General features: G+C 34.0%; 1 protein-coding gene across 1 annotated transcript in view; it reads right to left on the reverse strand.

Moving 5' to 3' along the window:
- Positions 1-264: 264 nt before the first annotated feature.
- Positions 265-25425, reverse strand: part of LOC129221633 (homeobox protein prospero-like) — a 194093-nt gene continuing 168932 nt past the window's right edge. The window contains exons 5-7 of the mRNA XM_054856158.1: positions 19416-19581; positions 2329-2473; positions 265-444 (exon numbers count right to left, since the gene is read on the reverse strand). Coding sequence (XP_054712133.1) covers positions 265-444; positions 2329-2473; positions 19416-19581 — 491 coding nt within the window. The remainder of the gene's footprint in view (positions 445-2328; positions 2474-19415; positions 19582-25425) is intronic.

Here is a 25425-nt window from a genome sequence, read left to right on the forward strand (position 1 = left end):
CGAAATATGTACAAAAGCTTCGTTTGCAACCAGAATAGGCATCTGGAGTGCAATCCTTACAGATGGACGATTAAGAGTCATAACTAGAGGGGAAGATGAAGCCATTCACGACTTTTGTATATCATAACAGTCGTGTTTATAGATTCGCTTGCTCACGAAGTCCATCTGAGAGATTCCTGACAGAGTGTCCATACTTCCCCAGCAAGCACCATCCATCGTTCAATTAAGTCCTTGAAGGCACTGGATTCATAGGTTCCACCACCGTCACTCCAACGTCTCTAGGAAGTTCGGTGACTTGAAGTATTCGGGGACGTTGTCATCCATCCGAGCGATGATCTTGTAGATGGATTTCTTCCAAGACTGCTCGGAGTCTTTGCCAGCTACCAAGGCTTTGAAAAACTCGCGCAGCGTGTTTTCCACCACGTACCGGAAATTTTCTGGAGCCTGTGGAAGGGAAAGATCTCAGTTAGAATACATTTTACAAAAGCACTGATATTAAAAAGTAGAAAAAACGATAATAATCTTTTTCAGTAAGTTACGCCCAATAGCCAGGGCTACGGCAGAAATACATACCATGACTGATCTGGCGGTGTATTTTAAGTTTTAGGTAATAATGATTATTGGTCAGATATTTGAAGTTCATCAACAAACGTTGCTTCATCATCTGCAACGATGAAGATCACGTGCAGAATTAACGATACACTATAGACTACAGAACTATTGATTACTAAAATAGTTTCTGCAATTTAGTTGACATATTTACAGTTATTTTCATCACAAGCAACAGAAATGGGGGGCTTTGCACGGGAGATTACAGGAGCTTTTAAGCACGCTCTTTTTACTTTTGAGTGAATTTCTGCATGTTATAGACGGGATTTAAACTTTTTAAGTATAAAAATAAATTCTGAAGAGCATCGAAAAAAAAAAAACCTATGCCTCAGTTTACATTTTTATTTGTATCAGAAAGATATTGAATACTTAGAGACACAAATCAAAGGGAAAGGGGGAAGTGAAGCCAAAAAGTCTTATTAAAATTAATACGGAAATTAATATTAGTAAAAGTTTTTAGTTAAAATATGATCTCAATTTTTTCTTTCATTTGTACTGGAGAACTGTTGGAAAAGATTTGAATCATATCACGTAGCAGGGGAATAATACAATGTCTGCAAGACTTAAGAGAAAATAAATATATTGTAGTTTTTAAAGAAATGGAAGAGTTAGAATGGCATTACTTGTGTTATGCTTAAACTGTAACTGAATTTCTATTTATTTTTTTTATCAACAATAATAATAATTACGATTACTAATTATTATTTGAACAGGCTGGTAAAGCTTTTTCATAATAAATAAATAATAAAACTAATAATAAAAAAAGGGAGCTCAAAACTTGTCTTTTGCTACAGCACAAGGCTATAGTAATACAAAAGCAAGAAGGTAGTGCTACTTCAAAGCAATATTGTTTAATATTCGAGCTTCCTTTGAAAGAAAGCAACAAGAATGAATCCTAATGTAAAAATTTGTAAGAAAGAACGTGTGTTCAATAACGCTTTAGGGAAGTGACCTTAGGAGGACAGTTTTCAAAAATCGGAGGATGAAAACTAAGACATAGAACCTTAAAATATTAACTAGTGAGGAATTTTTACAGCAGATTTGTGGGTAAATGTAGCTGCAGATGTTATGATTAATCTAGGTGGTAAGCGACAATGGGGTCGTTTCCAAAATTTTAAAAGTATTTTTTTCTGAAAGAGCATGCTTAAAAACGTAGGCTCTGACCATTTTTAAAATAATTTGTTTAAGTTTAATATTTTTAAAAAACTACTTAAATCGGTGAGCTTTCATTGTTTACATTTCTTGGCGATGACATCATAAATGATGAAATGCCATTCTATGTTGCCATTCTCAGAGCAAAATATTTGATTCGCATCTTTACTCACGTGTATTGGCAACGATATGGTTGATAGCAAGCGTGGAGCGCAATTTTAATTCGCTTCTTGGTTATCATAACGAGGAAACGTAGTAGAAAGATGCGGCAAAGTGCATCAATTGTGACGCCATAAAGACCACGCCTTGCTTGAAAAATCGGACATTTTAAAAAAATTGCGTAAAAAAAAGTGTTGGGAAAATGAAAATATTTTCTGGGCCCATGTTATTTTTTTTATTTTGCTTTATTTTACTTTATTTATTAATTATTATTATTATTATTATTTTTTTTTTTTTTGCTCATTCTATCCATTTCAATGACTAAAAGTAGTACTTTTGACTGAAGGAAACCACCCCATTTTCTTAAAAAATGTGATGCAGCAATTGAATATTTAAACTGACCTTTACCTCAATATGATTGTTTCTATTGTAATGAAGATTAAGGACTCGTAACAGCTCTGAATCTGGATTGACTTTCAGATCGTCGGAACTTTTGATACCTTCACTCATAGCTTGGCGGGCGTATTTCTCCATTTGAATGTAGAAGAATTCCCTGAAAAAGAAAGACAAATATAAGAGAATGCATTCTTGTAGACGTATAAGATTTAGAAAATAAATTTATATAAAGGAAAAATGACACTTATATGACGGTTTTTAAAAATCGAAAATTTTCTCTTGCAAAACTAGCACAGATCTCGGAAAACTTTAAAGGTATCTGGACTCATTAAATATATTTTAGAATGGGGAAAAGTGTAAATCCACCATCTCACTAAAAAGAAAGAAAAAAAATCCACGGTTTCCAAGGAGTGAAATGCTATTCTGCTTTAGACAAATTTGAAAATTCGATGTATAATTTAGAGTCCCGCAATTTGCTTTTGGTTATAAAAGAATTGCGCTTTCAACTGCAATGTTTTGAAATGGATAATACAATCTTCAGTATAAAAGCCACACACTTAAACAGCAAACGTGACACACTCATAAGTACCAATAAGAAAGGTTTCTATTAAAATCCATTTTATAATTTCTATAACAATAAATAATTACTATAAACGGAACTATTACAGCGTTAATAAATCTCACGAATTTGCAGAGAACTGCCTATACGTGCAGCTACCCCTTTTCGGCATACCCTTTAATGCAAATGCAGTGAAAAGGCTTCTACATACCCATTTTCAATGCATTTGCGCATAAAGTGGGTTTTTTGTATCCCCAAAACACGTGTATGCAGCTCTCTGAAAATTTGTGCGGTTTAAAGTTCGTAATATTTTCTTTTATTTTTATCCACAAAATAAATTCTTATTTCATAAATATATTTATGAATTATGAATAAACTGCTACTCATTTTTAACATCTGTGTTGAAATATTCGTACCTGTACGTTAAATTGAGTACTTAATCTTTTATAATCTTACTACATAATTTTTGTAGCTCTATTTTTTGTCTTCAATTTCCATTAACTGTCAAAGAAACTTCTTGACTATAACCCTGTTATTCTAGTTACTACAATACCGTACTTCTCTGCGCAAAAGACAAAGCGCCTTTGAGGAAATTCAGAGTAAATATATCACTAATATATCTTAATTAAGAAAAATTTCTCAACCATCCGAAACACTTCCGACATTTATTCGATTACCATCCAAAACTTGTCTTCGTTCCGTACTTTTCTTCCTGCATTCAACAAGTGTTGGAAGGAATTCAAGTGACACGAAATATTCCCACCAATTACTTTCTCAGACGAAGTTCTTCATTAATTCTTGAGGCGCTCGATTAAATCATGGCTTTCAACCGCCCACGAACCTGGCGCTGGGGGGGGGGGGGAGATGTCTAGGGGAAGTCTGCAGGAGGAAGCAAGACGCGGCGAATTCCGACTTCTCATTCTTTGGAGTAATTAACGTAATAAGAATCTAATGAAGATTCTGCACTTCTGAATTACGAAGGGTTAATTAGGAATACGATGAATAATAAATTTTGTCAAAGATATGCTTTTCCTGTCGGATAACAGTTAGCAGATAAAGTAATAAGTTTTGTTTTCGGGAGGAAAGAATAATAGTCTTTGGTAATTGGAGATATTGCTGAATTGTTAATAAATGAAATAAAAGTTATGAGTCTATGTAATTTAATTGTTCAGTTGTAGATTCGAGTATCTTGTTTGTAACAGTATAACTTTCGGATGACATTAATCACGTTGTTCACATCTTTCTGCGTTGAAAAAGAGATTTTTATGCAAACACGAAACATGTACATGGTATACTTTTCAAAAGCTGTGCTCTAAGCCTTTAATAACATGCTTTTAATCACTTTTTTTATTTTATATAATTCTGCACAAAGGTTTTTTTTTCTTTTTACAGGTCCCCCAAGGTCATTATTTGTGTACATACCTAGAAAAATTCATTTTATACAATTTGATTAACAATATACTTACATGATATTGAATCAAAAACATAGCTGGAAGGTTTTTTTTTTTTTTTTTTTTTTTTTTTTTTTTGAGGCATGAAAAGATATCTTGACATTTTGTGAAGGGGTAAAATTCATTTCGGAAGGGATGAAGAAAGAATTAATCTACTATTTTAATTTTTAACCTTTAGAAAGTTTAAATATTTGTAGTAGAAAAACTAATAAAGGGTTAAAAAATATTTTTAAAATTCTAGCTGCTTATTTTTTTTTTTCAGTTTATTATTGTTATTATTATTATTATATCATTATTATTTTTTCATTTTCCGCGATGTAAAAGTAGTATTTTAATGATGTACTTGAAAATATGCTCGACTAAATTTTGAGGCATATTTCCAATCATTTCCGATTTTTAATGCGGAGAAATATTCTTGCAGAGGAGTTAAAATTATCTATTTGCTGAATGCAATTAAAAAATTAATGAAAACAAAAACAAGATTATTCGACATCAACGTTAGCTTTCATTTGCACTAACATCATTATGAAACCTTTGCTTCTTTAAAGTCCCATTGTAAACTATCACACTAGTAGCAGGCGTTCATTTTTTTAATCACTTATTCGTTTATTTTGATCACTAATGTCAAAAACTTCATTATTAAACTTAAAAAATACGCAACTTTTACAGGCTACAATTAAAAAGTTTACCAAAACTTGTTAAAACAAGATCGTAGACAGGGACGTTAGCTTTCATTAGTATTAGCATCACTATAAAGCCTTTCCCTTCTTTAAACTCTCATTCTAAATTATCGCACTAATTAGAAGTGGGCGTTCATTTTTGATCACTTATTTGATTCCCGCCCAGTGTCTCTGCAAGACTCGCGCACAACGAAAGACAGAGATTTATTGGAAAGCGAAGTACAATCATGAGGTTTGTGCGGTCTCTCCTAATGAGCGAATGTTAGCGAAAAAGACACCAGCGGACGTGTAATGCGGCATACCAAGAGGAGGAAATGCGCTCGACGGTGCTCATTTAATTCCATTGTGAGTCGAGATTTCAAATCTTCTCTTTTAAATATAACTTTGCAGGGGAAGATTCTGACAGCGCGTCCGAAACTCAGTTAGCGAGCGTGAAAAGCGAGCCAAACCAAGTTACTTCGCCAGAGCAGGACTATTCCTGATCGATGACTTTCTTCGCCGTTAATTTGATTTTGTGTGACAAAAGGAACACTCTTCGCTACCTGTTCGAACACGCTGAAAGGAATCACCGGGAAGACGGGGGTCTATTAAATTTCAAATGGATTGAGATTCGAAAATAATATTTTGCATCTCCACGACAAGAGATATTTCGTGGGCTTTTAGTGAAAACATAACTTTAACCGCCTGCGAAGCTAAATTATCTTGTAAAGCAATATTGTCTTGCTTTGTTGGGCCAAGTGACAGTGTAACCTTAGCGATTGATTGACACACCACCGGAGGTGACGGGTTCGATTCTCATCTTTGATCCGGAAGTACTTTCCTTTCTCTGTGTTGTAAATTATTTCATGTATTATTTGTTTGTGTTCAATATGGATTAAAATGAGATTCTTTAGCACTCATATGTAATAGATGTAAAACAGTGAGAGATTGTAGTCCTCACCAAATAATACGCACTTAGAACGAATATTATTTTGCCGATAGGTAGAACGAACTAGCTCACTGAAGATCTCTTTTAACATTAACTTCGCAACTTGTTTCAAACCTGAAAATTCCTATTTGCTACTTGGACACAGACCTGAACACAATAGTTCGAAATGGATTGAAGGTCTACTATGGAATTCTGATAGCTATTGGTAACGAGCACAAAATACAATGACAAGCACAATTATATGGAAAAAAAATGCGTTTCTGCAAAAGAGGTCATGATGAGTGGTTAGAAGTGCTAGCTCCTACAGCTGCCTGTGTGCAGTACAGGAGATAGCGGGTTCAATTCCTATCTTCGTCCTGAGTGTTATTTACTCCTCTTAAAGGTATGAATTTCATCCGGACTTGTAAGATCTGTGCCATGTAGTACTCACTATGGAGCACGGTGAAATGCATGCAATTGGAAGAAAAAAGAAATACGCAGAAAATAATAGTCACAGAATTGCGAAAATTTCAAAGAAATACATGCAAAGAAATTTCCTTCAAAAACTTTTTTTTTGCAAGAAAATCAGCAAAGTTTGATGTATATTTTAAGGCATTACTACAAAAATTTGTTGAAGAAGATTAGTTGATAAAACTAATCGAAAAAATATAACAAGACGTTACAAAAGTGGTCCCTGTTCAATAGCTCGAACAGCATGGGAAGTTCGGCACATTTGGAGTATTGCTTATACTGTAAAAAGTTTTAAAAATTCTTTCGAAATGATGAATGAAAACTTAATTTGAAAATAACATAAGGTGGAAAAGAAAAAGTGAATAAATAGCAATGGAAACGAACCGAAGAAAAAATTTTACGCATGAGCACTAATTTTGAGGATAAGGAATCGTTTTAAGATTCCTTCATGCCCCAGGAAAAAAAAAATTGCAATTATCTAATGCTATGCTGAAGAAATCTAGCCTTATTAAACCATATAATACTATATGTTTCGATTTAAAGAAAAAGGGCTATTATAAAGTATCTCACATGAAAAAATCACAAAATTACTTTAAAGGGATCTAGACATAACCAAGCCGCGTGTTTCGAATCAGAGCTGCACAAGGAGAAGGATATACAGATTTTTGCTGGTGGTGCCTTTCTGAGTATTCTGTTCCAATTAGAGGGAAAGGTCTCTTTGAAAACGGTTCTGCTTAGAAACCTTTGACACCGTCGAGGGGCGCTAATTATCTGGGGCGCCGCGAAATCTCTCCACCGTGTCCGTCTTAAACGAATTCGCTCTAACGAAATTTCGCATCGGTTCCGCGAGTTGCGAATTATCTGCGTCTTAATTCGATTGTGCCAGTCGGAAAAGGGAAGGGAAATAGGATTGCAACGAGAAAGGAACAGGATTCAAAAGGAGGATAACGAAAGGGTTTCTGTGACTCCCGGTGGACAAATTTTCTTGCACCGCATCCAATTCGCTCCCCCCTCAGATAAAGTCATAATTTAAATGGCTGGTTAGCTCAAGTCAGCCGCTACGATTTTCTGAAGAATGGCAACGACTTTTGAGCATATAAGTATAACATGGACGCCTATATGGAGGGCAAGTGGGGGCTAAAGCTCCCCCTTCCTTAGAAATTAGAATTTTCTTGCTTTTAATATTTTTTTCTTTGCAAAAATGTAAAAACATTTCTTCTCCAGCCATTAATGAATAAGTTCTTAAAAGTGTCAAATTTCAATAACTAATCTGCATTGAAATCGGTTTCCAGGGAGAAAATATCCTGCTAAACCATGGGGAAAATACATGAGCGCCTCCCTTCAAAGTTTGCATATGGGCGCCCATGAAGTATAGTGTCAATTATATGGAAGCCACGGAGGAGGCGGTGCTTCATGTACAGAAGCGACGTTTTTTATAAACAATATTGTTAGTTAAAAGTAAGTTCGCAATTTTATTGAGTCATTTCAACTCTTTAGCTTTTGTATAAACTGTTTTTATAAACAATAAAAGTAATTCACAATATTATAACAAAATTTTTGAACCTTTGTAGTGACTTGTTATCTTAAATCATCTAGAAATATCTACTTAGAAGTGTTCATCATTTCTTTTCCACATTGCCATATTTCATCATTTGATTCGTCCAGTATCACGTATAGAATCCCATATACTTTAAATATTTAAAACGTCAGCAAGTATTAATTGCTCCGTGATTTAAAATTCCCATAACTTTCTGCCGCAAAGATCACTTCTTAGAATAGTGCCATAGAAGGGGACTGCTGGGAGTTCATGAAAGACCATAAAAGTGCTGAAAGCCTTGGAAAAGTAATTAACCCGGCCTTTCTCTCAACCTTAATGAAGACCTGCTACCCCTTTTCTCTTGCAGCCTCGCCTTTAAACAAATGTCAACATTAAAAATGAAAGCAAACAAAAAATGCTTTTTAAAATTTTAAATACTCGGCTTGTTTACAACATAACTCTTTCATAATAATTCCCCCGCCTTATCGAAAACCATTGCAGATAAGCCACCGGAAGATCCCTTTTCCCTTTCTTCGTGTTTTTCGGGAAGGGGAGAAGAGTCGGATTTGATTCATTTACACCTGCGTGCGCCCCATAAATTGCCCCTCACTATCTTATTTATTAAGTAAGATAGGGGCGGCCCGCTATTTCGGGGCGTAATTATCGGCCCCGATAAAAGAGAGAGAAGAGAGGGGAGAAGAAGACGGGCATCAGATAGCGCGCGAAGAAAAGGGGTGAAAATGGGTCTCCCGAGATGTTGTTAATTACTATGTTATGCTAATGAAGAAGGTTGTGCTTTTCCACTTTCTCTGCGGTAGGAATGCTGTGGCCGAAGGATTCGTTCTTTCAGACGGATCACAAAGATGAAGATGAGTCATGTTCCATTTCAAAGCGTTAAGAAAAAAAGTTTTGTACGTAAGATGCTTACAAGAAGATACATTTCGTATAAAAGCCACGAATGGTGAATTTTTTCATTTTCAATGATTTTTCTTTTGCATTTTTTTTTAAATGGAAGAAAACACTGTGCATACGTAAATGTTTTTCCGGGGGATATCCAGCAGAATTTCTGGCGCACAATGTAAAACACGTATTTGAACCGGATAATGATAGACAAAATTTTCTTTGAACTTCAGGTTGCATTTCCCTGCCGTAGCAATGGTAAGAGTATAGGAAAGTGGGATCCCACCCGTCATAATGAATATTTTTTTTTTAATCTAACGCACATTTCAAATCCTAATGCGGTACTTTATATATACATGCACTGCAAAAAAAAAAAAAAAATGTGTAACCTTACTCCGTAAAAGCGGTGGATGCTTTCGCTGCCTCCACAGCAATGGAGTAACTTAACTGATAAAACTGGTGTAACGATCATGTGTTACATCAGTTCTATCAGTTAAGTTACTCCATTGCTATGGAAGAAGCTAACTGTCGGAATAAGGTTACACAAAGTGCAAAATGTTACCACCGTATTTACGGAGTAAGATTACACATTTTTCTTACACTGTGTAAGGACTGCTATATACCCCCTCTCTCTGAAGGTATATTCTGACTACTCTAATGCAGATATACATATGAAATGAAACTCGTATAGGTTGTCATAAGGTGGAGGGGTAGAGCAGGCTACAACCTAAAAGCAAACCAATGTCGAAGTTTTAAACGTGCACTTGCACATTTGATAAATGATCTGTTATTTGACAAATTTAGGTTTCGTCTAATAAATTTCTTATTAAATCAGAAGCTTGATGAAGTTACATCAATAAAACGCACGAAAGATCCCCTAAAAGGTGAAACCTCGTCATCAAGAGTGCCATAAAGGATTTTCCACATTCTTGAATTCCTTGTCTTTTGAAAGGAACATGTAATGAAACTATTCACGTCAGAGACTTCCATCGAACCACACATGGAAAATCAACTACATACATCGCAGCGAGAGATGCTTTCAAAACTCTGGTCACTTATTTATTCCCCCAATCTCTGGCAAAAGACGGAACGCGATCGAAGTATAACCCCCCCCCCCCCCATCCCTCAAAGCGGAAACTCTTTTCTTCCCCTCAGATCAAACGTCCGAGCGTGTCCCGGCCGCTGCCCAGAGTGGACAGAAGCCATCGGCGATTCTCTTTGGATTCGTCTCGCTAATGCCCTTCCCTTTTCAAGTTTCTGCTGGAGACTCAAAAGCTCGGACTCGAGCAGTGGACGGATTAGGCTGGAACACTTTGAGTCGAGCGACTCTTCGGAGGAGGCCACTTGCGGCGGCTGAGATTATGTAGTTCGATCTCTGGGCGTCTGTGAATATTTAACGCGCCTTTGACGTCGCATTCCGAGAGAGATGACCGGACGATCTCTTTGAGACAGAGAACACCCCCCATCGAATAACTGCACTATTCAAAATATTCAACTGCATTAAGAGTATCGGGATATGTATTTCGAACCGATTTCTCGTGAAACAGTTTCGATTTTCACAAAACTCATAAGAAACGATGCTCAATATTTCACCAAGAAATGAATTAAATCAAGCAAAATTTAGCTGCAACCGTCTCATTGGTGATAAGTTTCACCAATTTAATGCGACTTGCTTGTTTTTTGTTACAAACACCTGTTTCTGTACAAGAACTATTTCATTGGTGAAACTTATCACCAACAGGATGGTTGCAGTTTTGATTTTCACTAAATTCTAAGAAATGGTGTTCAATGTTTCACCATGAAAGAAATTAAATCTAGCAAAATTTAGCTGCAACGATCTCATTGGTGATAAGTTTCACCAATTTAATGGGCCTTTTTTTTTTTTTTACAAACACCAGTATGTAAAAGCACCATTTAATTGGTGAAACTTATCACCAGGATAGTTGCAGTTTTGATTTTCACTAAATTCTAAGAAATGGTGTTCAATGTTTCACCAAGAAGTAGATTAAATCTTGCAAAATTTAGCTGCAACCAACTGACTGATGATAAGTTTTACCAATTTAATGTTTTTTTTTTACAAACAACTAGTTTGTAAAAATCACCATTTCATTGGTGAAACTTATCACCAACAGGATGGTTGCAGTTAAGTTTTGCTAGATTTTAATCGGTTTCTTAGTGGAACATTGCATTTTATTCGCTTGGTGAATTACTGTTCCGTAAAATTCAACAGAGGAGAACTATTTAGGAGACTAAAAAATCGCCCGAAAAGGTATGACGGGTGAAAATTGCTTCAACATTTGAGCGAAGCCATTGTCTGTTTGGTGATATTTTTATAGTTGAAATTTTAACCCTGACTCCAGTGTATTAACCCTCAACTCCAGTAAATAGCGTTCATTATTGAGCATTTTAACGTTTCTTCATTCGCCTAAAATGACAGTGTTACCAGTAAACAGTTAAGTTACCGGATCCAGTTCAAAATATTACCAAATTACCATGCCGAGGCGCGAGTTTCATTGTTGATGACGTCAGCGTTACTCGATCATTCGCTATTATATATATGTGAGGACATTAAATCAAATTCATAAAGATCAACATCAGATGATTTTTGCACTAATGATTTTACCATACTTTCCGCGTACCCCAGAAATGAAATACCAAATTTGCAAATAGAAACAAAACTTATGAAACTAGTTATTGATTTAATTGTATGATTAATCTATTAAGTTTTGCATACCATAATAGCAATTTATTAAAAAATATAATCGAATTTTTAATTTTGCGTTAAAGGCATTCAAATATGCATTTAAATATAAATTAACTTAAAACTGTTTTCTTTGCACATATGAAACCATCGTTAAAAAAACACATTTACAGTAAATTTTTGAACGACATTCCAATAGTGATGAGGGAAAAAAAATTCTAAAAAAAAGAAAATCACATAAAAAAAACGAATATTTTCTCTAAATCAATAATCTCTTTAAAGCGAGAAAGTAAATATTATTTTAATAAAATTATTTAAAAAAAAATCCATCGTGGATATTTTTAGCTTAACAAGTTGAAAATACTCTGTAAATGTAGTTTTTTAACACTGCTTTCATTATATGTAGAGAAAAACGGTTCATATGTTATGATGCCTTTAAAACTAGATTAAAGTAAAGAATTTGACAGCATTTTTTTGGAAATCGACTAGTTTTCTAAAATTCATTATGAACTTTTAAAGGGTTAGACATGAAGTAACCTAATAGATCGAATAAAAATTATTAAAAAAAAAAAAAAAATCAGTTGATACAATGTATAAAACGTCGTAACAAAACGAAAATGTATCAGTTATATACATATAGAACATGTTCAAATATTTCCAACTTAAAAAATCCCACTCTCATCATTTCAGAAGCAATAGTAGAAAGGCACTTCCAGTACACTGAAGACATTTTCTTATAACTGATTTTATAACGTTATTCTTGGAAGAATAGAAGCACAATGTAACAAGCTTCCAACTTTTGGGGCTAACTCGCTTGTTTCTGATATAATTGAAAAGTTTGAAAAATGTTTGACTAAGACTCTTTAGAAATGTGTTTGGCTGCTTAAAGCAACAAGAAATTTTTTAACGAATTACGCAGGTTTCTAAAAATATAAGACTTGTTGAAAGAAATACCAATGTAGCTCGAAGTATTTTCCAAGAAATTGCTACAAATTTTGCGGCTCAGTTTTTAGAAATTTGATCGCGTTGAAGTTGCGAGCGCTTTATGCAGAGCATGGAAAAAGTTTCCTGTCTACAAAATTCAAACTCATTGTTTCACTAAAAACAAAACAATGTCGCCTTACTTTTTCACAATGCTTCATTCCATCATTCATATTTGACTATGCTAAATAAATCCGGGAAATCTTTTTTAATTCTTAATCTGTCGTTGATTTTCTGCTTTTATTTTGCCAGTTGCACTTACTAAGTCTTTATTTTTTAAGTATGTCTCTTTTTTTTCATATCTTAATTTAAAAAAGAAAGAAAAAGCATTTAGAACTAAATGATATTTGTGAAAAAAATCAGTTAAATATTTTATAACAAAACGACTGAAATTTTTAAATCAAGCTGATTTCTAACTTCTAACATCTGGATAAATTAGTCTCTAAATTTTAATAAGTAAATTTGTGGAAAACAGCATCTGGCGTACTGCTAATAATCAGTAAAATGGTTTCGTGAAGTGTAAAATAGTGCAAATTGAACAATACTTTTATTGCTATAAAAATTTCATGGACTTATTTCGTCGTTACAAGAAACCGTCAGATCGTTCGCCATTATAACTCTCTTTTCTTTGTACTAAAAAAATGTCATTACAAGAATAAAATTCATATATGCAGCTTATGTCTCCAAACGTTTTTCGCAACTTTAACTTGTTTAAAAATGATGTTTTAACAGCTAAACCCAAAAGATATAGGAAATGAAAAGTTTTGCGTTAAATTTTTTTTTTATTTCAGTTATCTTAAAACTTCTGAAAATTTTAACAATGTACAGCCTAATTTTCACACTATACTTCCTAATTTGCACATGACTGATTTCGCCATTTTAACTTTCTTTTCTTCGTAATAAATAAAAATTATTTCAAGAATAAAACTCATATATGCAATTTATGTCTCCAAAATGAAAATGATTATAATAATAAAACTCATATACGCAATTTATGTTTCCAAAAGCTGTTCCAGACGTTTTTGGTAATTTTAACTTCTTTAAAAATGATGTTTCTATATCCAAACGCAAAAGATGTAGAAAATCCCATGTGAGAAAAGTTTTTCATTCAGAAATAATTTATTTCAGTTATTTTAATACCTCTTAAATTTTTAGCAATGCAGAGCCTAATTTTCAAGTTTTCCAGCAGTTATTTCTGATCCTGTTTTTTTTTTTTTTTTTCAAAAAAAAAAAAAAAAATCGTTAAGTGAATAAAAAGCTAATTGCTTTGTTCTGCTTTGTATAAGAATCAGGCGTCGCGTTTTCCGAAATTCCAGTTCCCATTTCCGTACCGCGAATGGAGCAAACGGAACGAATGGGAGGGACTAAGACGCGCGGCTCCTTCTTCAATCGGTCGTTTCCTTGGCCAGAAAGAAAAGCAAAGATGAATTTCGATTCGAGCGAAAGAATCCGGAAGGAGGGTCCAAGTTACAGGTTTCAACCAATAACATCCCTTTCGCTGCATCCGGCGCAGGCGCGGAAGGAACCACGGCCGAACAAAGAACAGAGCAGAGGAGAAAAAACTGTCCGAGAAAGGAGCGGAATTGCATGGTGTAACAAATTAAAGCTTGAAAAGGAGTTAGACGCCGACATGTATGGGCTTAAATAAAGAGTTCACAGAAATGGAAAGCATGGAAAATGGGGTTTTGCATTTTTCGATTGCATTTAAAATTGTTTTTGTGTTTATTTATCTCCATTTTTCTCGGAAGAAACTATTACTGGTTGTTTTACGAAACGTTTTAAAATGCATAACAATATAGTGCGGGGAATTAGGAAGAAATTGATATAATTCCATCAGAAATTGATCCTAGACAGCGAATTCAATTATTTGTTCAAAAGGATTAAATTACATTATGTTTCCCTAAAGGTTTGTCTTTCTTCAAGCAAAGAAAAAAGATGAAATAAAATGTAATCTGATAATTTACAGTTGGCTCAAAAGTGAAAAATGAGCAAATGTGATACAATATTACTTTCTGGAACGTATAAAAAAAATAATTTTGAGGAGAAGAATCAGAAAATTGAACTCATTCATAAATGCAATATTTGTAAAGAAGATAACATACAATTTCTAAATATCTTCTATTCATGGATTAAAAAATCGTTGCATGTAATGGTGGAGGTACGCCATTTTAAGATTTTTCTAATTATTGCTCGTCTTGAAGAGTGAGGTAATTACGTTCTCTCACACAGACTAACATGCGTCTAAAGAGACAAATTGTAAAGCGACAAAACAAATTAGGATAGGAATTAAAAGAAAAGGCTTCCTAAAATTCCAAGAACGAACTATCTCACATTTTAGAACGAGACAAAATCAGAATCTTTAAAAGTAACGAAACTTTGGAAGCGGAGTATTCTCTTATCTCAACTTTCAAATGTACAAAAGTATAATGATTTAATACTTGCATAGAGATAATGAAAAGATTTTTTTATTTGTGTGTGTGTGTGTGTTTTCCTTAACATGCTAAAAAACCTGAAGATGACAAATTCTGAACTTGTAAGCTAGTAAAAAGATACCAGGACAGTAGATAAGGGATGCTAAGAAGAAGTATTTCGGGTAGGGAAACCTAGTGGCAGCTAGATATAGTTACACGATGTTAGGAAGATAGGATTCTGGAAAAATGGAGAGAGCTAGTTGGAAAAATGGAGAGAGCTAGTGGAAAGTAAAGCTACATATAGTAAGAGCTGTAAAGAATAATAATAATAAAAAAAAATCCTCTCCGTCTCCAAGATCTGAATAGTTACAATATCCTTCTCAGTTATCCAAAAAGGATTCCTTAGGTGAAGATTAAAGATGAAGGGTGCTGGGAAGATAGAGATAACTAGTAGAAGGTAGAGATGTATACAGAAGAAAGATAAGAAAAAAAAAACATTCCTCTTCCAGGACCTGAATAGTTACAACCAACATCTGAGTTATCCAAAAAGGATTCCCTAGGTGAAGTTTAAAGATAAAGGGTGCTGGGAAGATAGAGATAACTAGTAGAAGGTAGAGATACTAGATAGAGATAATATAGAAGAAGGATAAGAAAAAAAAATTCCTCTTCCAGGATCTGAAAAGTTACAACCAACATCTCGGTTATTCAGAAAGGATGCTTTGAGAGAAGCCTGAAGAAGGATGCTGGAAAGATGGAAATAGCTAGTACAAGGTAGAGAGCTGTATACAGAAAAAGTGGAGGCTAAGAGAGGTGAGTAGAGGGGCTAAGAAGAAGGATAAAAGAAAAAACTTCCTCCTCCAGGGCTCGAATTTAAAAGGATACCCCAGGAGAGAAGGCTAAAAGAGGAGAATGCTGGGGTGCTAGAGATAGCTCGTAAGAGCTCTAATCGTATTCGGTTAACAGAACTGTGGCTGCAATAAGGACACAAACTAGAGCATCCGAGAATGTGGAACAGAGAGGATTCCGTGCCCCAATATGTCCGACGTCCAGTGGGTATCAGAAGGAAGCCGAAGATGGCGCAAATCCAAAGAGAGATAAGGGATGTCCTTTTTTTTTTTTTGCGTCAGAGTGTTCTCATTGAGTTCGACTCCGAACAATGGAATCCTTTCCGTTCTCTTAACGAGAGAGAAACATCTGCAGGTAATGACCGCTTCCTCCGGTCACGCTCCAAGGCTCGAGACAGAAAAGGCATCCGGCCGCGAAAATCCGGGCGCACATTGGTTTTTTTCTTCTTGCGGCACCATTGGAGGAATATTGAAATCGCGGGTCGATCCGCTCCGTTTGACACACGCTGCCTCTGATCCTCTTAGCACCAATGGGAAGGAAGGATTCTGGACAAACCGATTCGGTTGAGGAAACTTAAGACGCAATAGGAAATGTCAGATCATTGGCGACAATCCTTTCGGACCAAAAATTAAAAATTTTCGAAAATGGCGAAGCAATTTCTAGTGATCCTTTTGAAGATCTGAGTGCAAGAAGGGAACAGATCTACCTTTTGCCGGTTTTGTGTTTTACATTAGAATTATTTGGAGAAAAATATTTTTCATTCTGTGCGAGAACGAGGGATCTTTAACCAATGTTCTATAAGATATTGTAGGAGATGTAACCGGCTACATTTCAGAAGAAGTCAATATAGCTCCTCAACAACTCAAACCGACCGAATTTCTGACAAAAATCTTATTGTAGAATTTCTAACTGACGAATTAAATGATTTTATAACCAAAAGCGCGGAATAAGGTTTTTGGTCATTTAAATTTGCAGATATATTCTGTGTTATTTTTAGAAGATGCTGAAGCGATTTAATATTTTTGTGGATTACTGCACGAAATTCCTTTCATGCTGAATTTTTCTGACACAGCCTACTATCAAATTTGACTCTTTATAGGGGACTATGTAATGTTCGTAAAGTTCAGAGTAATTTTTAATTGGAGCCAGAAAAAAAAAGAAAAATGGTCATGATTTTTTGCAGTAAATTTTGATGAAGAAGATTACAAAATTTTCACGGCGTTAATAAGTACTGCTTCATGCTGAAATTTTTGAACCTGATATTCCTTTACCACAAAAATCAAATGACCGCAGTACAAAGGGAATCACGAGACTAAAGTTGTAACTTTACCTAAATCTTAACGTGATCATAATATGTGTTCTCATTGAGTTCGACTCCGAACAATGGAATCCTTTGATATTGTCGATTTATTATATTTTTTTTCGATTATCTTTACTAATAATAAAGCTGAAAGTCTCTCTGTCCGGAGGATGTCTGGATCTCTGTGACGCGCATGGCGCCTAAACCGTTCGGCCGATTTTCATGAAATTTGGCACAAAGTTAGTTTGTAGCATGGGGGTGTGCACCTTTTCGAAAAGATTTTTCGAAAATTCGATTTTGTTCTTTTTCTATTTCAATTTTTCCGAAGCAAAATTATCATAAGATGGACGAGTAAATTACGAAATTATCATGACGTGGAATGGGAGAGCGAATGAACATAGCCAATTGGCGAGAAATTCGTCATCCATTATTTGTAAATATACAAGTGAACCGGCTGACCTTTTAATTTTCAACTACGGGCAAAGCCGTGCGGGTACCACTAGTTTTAAATTTAAAAAAAATGCATAATTCTAGTCTTAAAGTTATCACAGTTTTTTTTAACATGAGTTTTACTCATAACAAACGTTTTTCTACGAGTGAGATCCATTTAATCACATAGAAAACATGTTTGATTCTCTCGCTTCTATTTAATTTCAATTTCCTGTTTTTTTATTCACTGAAAACTATATTGTCATTACCTTCTTTCATTTTTAAATGCGTAGGCAATTTATCATTCATTCTATAAAAACAAAACAAGAAATGCACGACTGCAATACAGAAAAACAGACATGAATAAGAAGCAGTCAAATTTATATTACATTGAAATAAGGTAAACGATATTTTGTGTATAATAAATTCACTACGTATAATTACTTTATCATTTGATGCCCAACAATGGAAAAATTTACCGTGATAAACTAGCTTGTGAGATAATGCTGAAATGCAAAAAAGAGCTTATGTAAGTCTAAGAATTTTCGATAAAAATGAGAACTGGGGAAACACCGCTAGAGGGCGTCACTTTAAGACATCAGGTGATTGATAGAGACGTCAATAGAGAAGAAGGAATAGTTAGATTACAAACAAAGCAAAGGTGGAAAGAGGCCGATTGCACATGAAAGTTGCAACAGATGAAAGATCCTTGTCTTCAGATAAAAGAAAAATGCTTTCTGTGTACATTCAGTTTCAGAAAATCTCAAAAAGAGATTAAGAAGGTCCGTTCTTTCATCAAAAAGAAATGGCTTGGACTAAATGTGTTTAGAGGTTTGTAGAGAAGGACAATTGAGGCAGTGAGAAACAATATATAATTGCCAAAATTAAGAGTTTAGAAATAACCAGCTTAAATGGTAGACCCTATTCTCTGTTTTGGGACAAAATATAATACCATTGACCCTAGCAGTGACGTCATACAGCATGATTTAGAAAGAATTTTCAAGGAAAGCCTACCAGGACGGAAACTTGAAACCGCATAGGAGCAAATATTAAATTCTCGCACTTTGTAAAGAAATCCGTTTTGACAGGGCAGAATATTTAAAACAGTACAAAAGAAATCTGTCCCATGCTGAAAGTATGCAGAAGTTAAAAACCTTTTTTGAAACCGAAAGTGTACTGAAAAGAAAAACCTTCTGATTTCTGAGGTACTCTTGCACGACAATGGCTGGACTGTAACTGAAGTTAAAATTGGACATTCTGAGGTTAACTAAAGAAGCAAAAAAGAAAGTGTATTGATTTTCTATGAAAAGTAAAAAACTTCGCGCAAGTAGTACAGTGCAGTTCTGGTAAGTTGCGCTTCGATCTTGACAACGTTTACCTTTTTAAGGAATTCTGAGATAAACATTGTCAAGGTCATAGCTCAATTTTTCAGAGCCTCACTGTACAGTTATCACGTTCAACACTTTTCTACATCTTTCTAAATTTCTGTTAACTGGAGCAGTGTCTCAAAGTCAAAAGCATTCGATTCAGGCACCTGCGCATCGAAATATCGTAAAGGTATGAATAAAGGGAAAGACCAAAGTAAATAAAGCACAAAATCTCAAGAAAATACAGCATATAGCTGTTTCAAGGCCACAATGGAGCCTCTTTCTTCATCAGTGCAAAAAACAGCAAGAAAGTTGTGCAGGAACTGACCATTTGATATAAATAACGGGTGCTCACGTGGTGACGTTCAGTTCTCGCACGACTTTCTAGATGATTTTTGCACTGATGAAGAGGCTCCATTGTAGCCTTGAAATAGCTATATGCTGCATTCTCAAGAGATTCATGTGCTTTATTTACGTTGGTCTCTCACTTTATTCATAGCACAAAGTTTTTTTGATCATTTTTCATTTATAGCAAAGATAGTTAAGAAAGTGGTCTTACCTGAAGTTGGAGAACCACTTGACGAGTTGGGCGGTGTTGTTCTTGTTGAACTTGATGTCGGGGAAGTACATCTTGAGGACGGCCGAGCTGGGGTAGCGGGCGTAGAAGAACATCAGCTTCGCCTTCCGTAGATGCATCGGCGTCAGAGTGCTGGTGTGCATCGAAGCTGTTAAGGAGCCAACGAAGAAATAGGGTGTCAACACGACCGGCACATAGCGCCCCCTGGACGGAGGCTCTACGACCAAGTCGTCACGCAGACATAATCACAACTAACACAACAAACATGCAAGCAAGAATGCAAAGCCCAGCAGCCTAATACAAGCTAACGAACACACACACATGGAAGCACATATATGACAAGAATACTACCCCTGTGCGGTACAACGTGATTTATGGAATTTTATGTTGTTGATAGAATGCTTAGATTTAAACGGATTAAGTAGTGTTTTTAATGTAATTTTTACATTGAAATACTACTATCGTGAACATGTAAGTGAACTAGTATATGACTCTTCCTTCAGTGAAATAAATGTTAAAAAGAAAATTTCTTGAACCGCCCGCCAAAAAGTCGTTATTTAAAAGAAACTATTTCTATTAAGATCTGTGTGATCGAGATTCCGCTGCGTACCTTTGTTTAATCCTTATTTGGGTAGAATAACTTAAATCATTTTAAGCATTCTTTCAACAACACTTTTTACAAGTTCTCAATTTTGTCAGTTTTGGCAGATTTCATCATTTGTTATTTTAAATTTTTGTTATGTGAAATTTATGTCTATGCTTTCTTCAATTTATGCTTCAGAAATATGTGATCAATTATTAGACCAGTGGCAATACCTTTGAAAATGGTAAAAAGTTTAAAAAAATTAGAACAGGTTGAAACCCATCGGAAAAGAAAGAAAATATAATAAAGTAAATAGGAAAAATAATTTACGAGCGATCTGAGTTCGGGAAGGGGGGGGGGAAGGAGGATTAAGGGGGGAGGAACGGTTTGTCACGATTTCCAACAAAACTACGTTTTCTATCGAAAAAAAAGTAAATGACAAAGTTGTTGGTAATAAAAATGACTACAACTTTTGTATTTGTACTTGTTTTACATAACCTCAAAATTTTATACTTTCTGATGGTATAAAAAAAATGTACAATGGTATGGAAAATTTTCGCTAAAAATGAAAAAAAGACAAAAATGTTCGAATTTGTAAAAAAAAAAACATCATGCTTTTTTACTGCACTAAATCAGGCACATTTCTCGAACTATAATGTTTTTATCAAAATCATTCCGTGTATTTTGTTTTTGAATATGCTGTTATTTGTTTTGTATTATCTCTTGTATTGTTATTTTGAACCAATCGTATTTTATTCTTTTGAAACATTAAAAAAAAAAAAAAAAGAAAAAAAAACACGAGATTGGAAATTAAATGTGAGAGCGTCTTTATTTCTTTTCCTTCCTTTGATTTTCTCTGTCTTGAAGTACGAAACGTAGCTATTGCAGTCTCACCATTATATTGACTTTGGCGAGTTCCATGAATTAAAGCTGATGTTAAATTCTCAGATTTTTTGTGTTTACTGTCTACACTTCTCTTCATGGTGACGTCAGAGCATTAGTCGATCAGTGATATTCGCTATTCTATATGTGAGGATAACTTTTTACTTGAATGGTCTATTTGTAGACTTCGGAAAACATTTCGTAAAGAAGAGGAAAATGGTCTAGAAAGGTCTGGGCCTTACTACCTGCTTATTATTTCGTAGCAGCTGCTAAGATCGTTCGGGCAATGAACAACATCATTTATAAAAATCCACGTGCAGGTTAAGTTACTTAAAGTAAATCGTGACGAATTTACTTATTTAAAATAAACTTTTGGAATCTACATAGTAAGGTAAATACTACGTGTATTTTAATTTGAATCAATCAGCTATAAAATAAAAGTTTTTTTTTTTTTCATTAATAGTATGCTTAACGTAACATAACCTAAAGAAAATTTGAATGATACAGAAAAATGGTCGTTTTTTAATCAAAAATTTCTTTGATACTTTTCTTTTTAATATACCAGAACAATGAATATGTGAAGTTGTTCAAAATAACAATAAAAGAGATAATACATTACAAATTATAGCATATTCAAAAACAAAACAAACAGAATGATTTCGATAAAAACATTATAGCTCGTTTGAGAAATATGCCTTGTTTAGTTGCAGTAAAAGCGCTTTATCATACTGCTTGTATGTTGACTTTTTATAACTATTTTCGCGTGTTTTTTTGCAATCTCAATGTTCTACGGATTTTCAATTTTTTTATTTAGCAATTTTACGTAAAAACTTATATTTTTTGAGTAATTAAAGAGCAAATTTTAATAAATAGCTTAAAATTTTACATAATGATGATTTTTTTTCAAATTCGAACTTTTTCATGTTTTTTCTTTTTTTGCGAAATTTTCCCATACTATTGTATATATTTTTTATACCATCAGAAAATACAGATTCCAAAGAAAAAAACACGCTCCGATTTTTTTTTTTAAATCAGATATTTTGATGTGAGATTTTTCGATTGAAAATTACAATGCTTTTTTTTATTAAATCAAAAATAGAAGACAAAATAAATGTTTTAAATTAAAAAATTGCAGTGTATTTAAGACATAAAAAGGTAAATTTTCACTAAGTTTTGTGAAAAAAATCGTTTTTTTTATGGGAGATAAAAATAAATAACCAAAAAACTGGTTTTTTGAGTTATTCGCATAAATTTTGAGGTTATGTAAAAAAAAAGTGCAAACACAAAAGTTGTAGTGCTTTTTATTACCAACAACTTTTCATTTACTTTTTTTCGATTGGACTCGTAGTTTTGCTGGAAATCATGATAAACCGTTTTTCCCCGTCAACCCCCCCCTCCCCCTCTTCCCGAACTTAGATCGCCCTTACATTTCGAATAGGTTTCATACCGTTCTAAATTTTTTTGGTCTCAAACATTATTGGCACTGATGGCCTATATGTTCAATATATTTCTACGATGATGTTGTCAAAATTTAAAATAAGTGTCAGTTACTGCACATCTCCCACTTAAACCGAGAAGATCTTAAAACCATTTGGGGGGAAGAAGAGGAGTCTCTTTCTCTTACTAGAAGGATATTTTCCTATGGAGTCAGTAATTTTTCCCCATAGGTATTGAATATTTTCCGTCAGGGCTTCTCTACCTGCTCTGAAAATTTCCAATTATGTTATCTGGCTACCATATCCACTAATATTTTTAACTCAGCTACTTATTAGGTTTCTATACTTTAGCTTGATAATGATTATTATCATTTTTTTTAAATGTAATTTTTGCGTTGAAATAGTGCTGTCTTGAACATGTAACCCGTCCTTTTGAGCGAAATAAATGTTAAAAACAAAATTTCGTGAACTGTGCACCAAAAAGTCGTTTTTTTTAAAAAAAAAACTAGTATTTCTATTAAGATGAGTTTAATCAAGGGGGAAATCCTAATGAGTTAGGGCGGACATTTTAAGGCATAAAACACTGCCAATGACAGAGAGAAAAATTCTATCATCGTTTCTAAACGTTTTCGCTCTAATTTCTTATCCCTAAAATGTGCAGGGAGGTTGGATTAGATTTTAAGGGGGGGGGGGGGCTTCTTAGTGATATTTACTAATTGCTTAAGTGCAGTAATTTTGGAGTTTCTGGAATCGAGGTAGAACATAGCATTTCATCAGAAACATTCTAGTTTTTAAAATTATATTTTTTGTGAAAAATCATTGTAACTGAACTAAAACTAATACACTTTCAAAGCCATTAAAGACAGTTTTCTTTCTTTTTTTCCTTCAGAAAAACGTTTAAATTTTAATAGTTTTTATCTTAAAACATGTTGACAGATTTTTTTATAATATAAAGTTTACAAGCTATTAGTTAAATATTTATCTTTACAAACATCATTATCTGGAATAGCTCTGATTTCGGTATGTAAACAAGGCTACACTTAAAAAAACTATAACTAGATAAGATTAAAGTCTACCTTTCTATTCCACGTTTAAATTTTGATAATTCGTAGGAACTGCGCAAAGGATTAAGATTAAAATACCACTGTTTTCTCTTAAACTTTCTCATATCGATAGTTTACATGAGTCAGAAAATGATAAATTAGAGTGAAGCTCACTGATAAAAAAAATGTCAGGCATCACCGTTTTTCAAATTTTGCAATAGTTAAGGCGTACGTTGTTTTAAAAACTAATGTCTCATGGCGGTTTAGCTTCAGGATTAAATTAGATGTGATATCTCTTGCGCAAGTGTTGTGCAATCACGTTTTAGGATGCTAAAGTCCTTTGATTTCAAACTTGTGTATTCACCTTAGTTAAAGATGTGAATAATGATTATGAAGGGTGAGGGCGCGTCATTTGGAACTAATTAACTATTTCGAAACTGTCGAACATCATCACTATTTGAATTTAGTAATAATTAAAGGTATGTATTCCAAAAACTAATGTCTTATGACGATTTAACTTCAGAATTAAATTGTTGGAGATATTGGTCGAATTTTAGGCAAGAGTGTTGGGAACCGACGTTGTAGAGTGCCCAAGTACCTTTAACACTTTTCGAAGTATAACATGTCACCATTTTAACAAATCTGATTCATTTGAAAGGAGAAAATAAAAAGCATTACCGGAAGTTGTAAGATTTTAATTTTGGTTGTTTTATATTTGAACTTTTAACTTTCGTAGTTTCGATTTAAATTAATGATGCCGTCAATAGTACGTTTGAACCATTATTTGTATTATTATTATTTTTTTGCCTACGAGGAAAACATTACGTTACAATTATATTGATAAATTGTATATTTACTGTAGCAGAAACAGGAGGTAAAAAGATTAGTTCAGATAGTATATACCTTTTTCAAAATCATTTTTACTTTAATGAAAACTTTTAATCTATCTAAAACGCATCGCCGAATTTGAACTAAATATTTTTCTTGAATTGCTTCTTTACAGTTGCACCGTCCATAGACAAATTCGACGTTATAAGGCACAATTTACTGTGGAAATTATACACGTGCTTCAGAGTTAACAGAGTAATTAGAAGTAGTTCTATGGGAGGAAAATAGGAAGTTTATCCTTCCTCAGAAGTTTGGATGGGAACATAGAAAACAATATTTAGCTCAACCTACATTTTGTAGCACAATCATTTCTAAAATTGTGTTAAACATGAAATAATTTTAATTTCAGAGGCTTCTTCCATATTTTGCATGTCAAAGTCAAGTCATACTATTAAGCTTCTATTCGCAATATTCATTAGTTAGGCGACTAAAATAGTGTCAAAAATTCAGGGCCACGAACTTTTTTTTTTCGCTAGGCACGGACTAAGGAAACGATTGCTTTTGAAGCCGGTCTGCCTATTTTAATCGATTTTATTTGTCCCTATTAACGTGTTTCGTCTGTTTTAATTAATACTACTAATGATAACATTAGTCTACAGCAGTCGATATTCAAAATGAAGTGAATATTCAAAGTATGTAGTAATGTCTTTGACATATCTGAGAAAAAAGAATACAAAAGCGAGACTGTTGGCAAGACTGGAGTCAAACGAAACTAGGATTTCGCCGATTGTTGCCATGTGGCTTGAAAGAAAACCACTTAATCGGATCATTGTAAAGACATAAGAACGACGAATCAATTCGGTTTGAAAACAAGGATTTACCTGAGATCTAATGAGATTTACAAGAGAAGCAGTATAAATTCTAGTAAGCGATATTATGCATTTTTGGGGAAGACTTAGAATCTCAAGGCTCATAAAACTGCGAAGAAAATTCAATGTGATTTGCGGAAACTTAATTCCTCTACTGGACAAAGAGAGAACGAAGATTAAAAAAAAAGGTTTTAAGGGCCAATGTCATAGGCTAGTAAACATTAAATGTCTTTTCAGGTGAATATCCTTCAGGACCGTTTCAGTAACGAATAAGAAAACTATTTTACAGCACTAAACATTTCAACATCGGAAAAGAAAATAAACGAGAAATTGCTTTTAAAAATGCAAAGC

This window comes from Uloborus diversus, chromosome 4, assembly GCF_026930045.1.
Source record: "Uloborus diversus isolate 005 chromosome 4, Udiv.v.3.1, whole genome shotgun sequence".
Taxonomy (NCBI): domain Eukaryota; kingdom Metazoa; phylum Arthropoda; class Arachnida; order Araneae; family Uloboridae; genus Uloborus; species Uloborus diversus.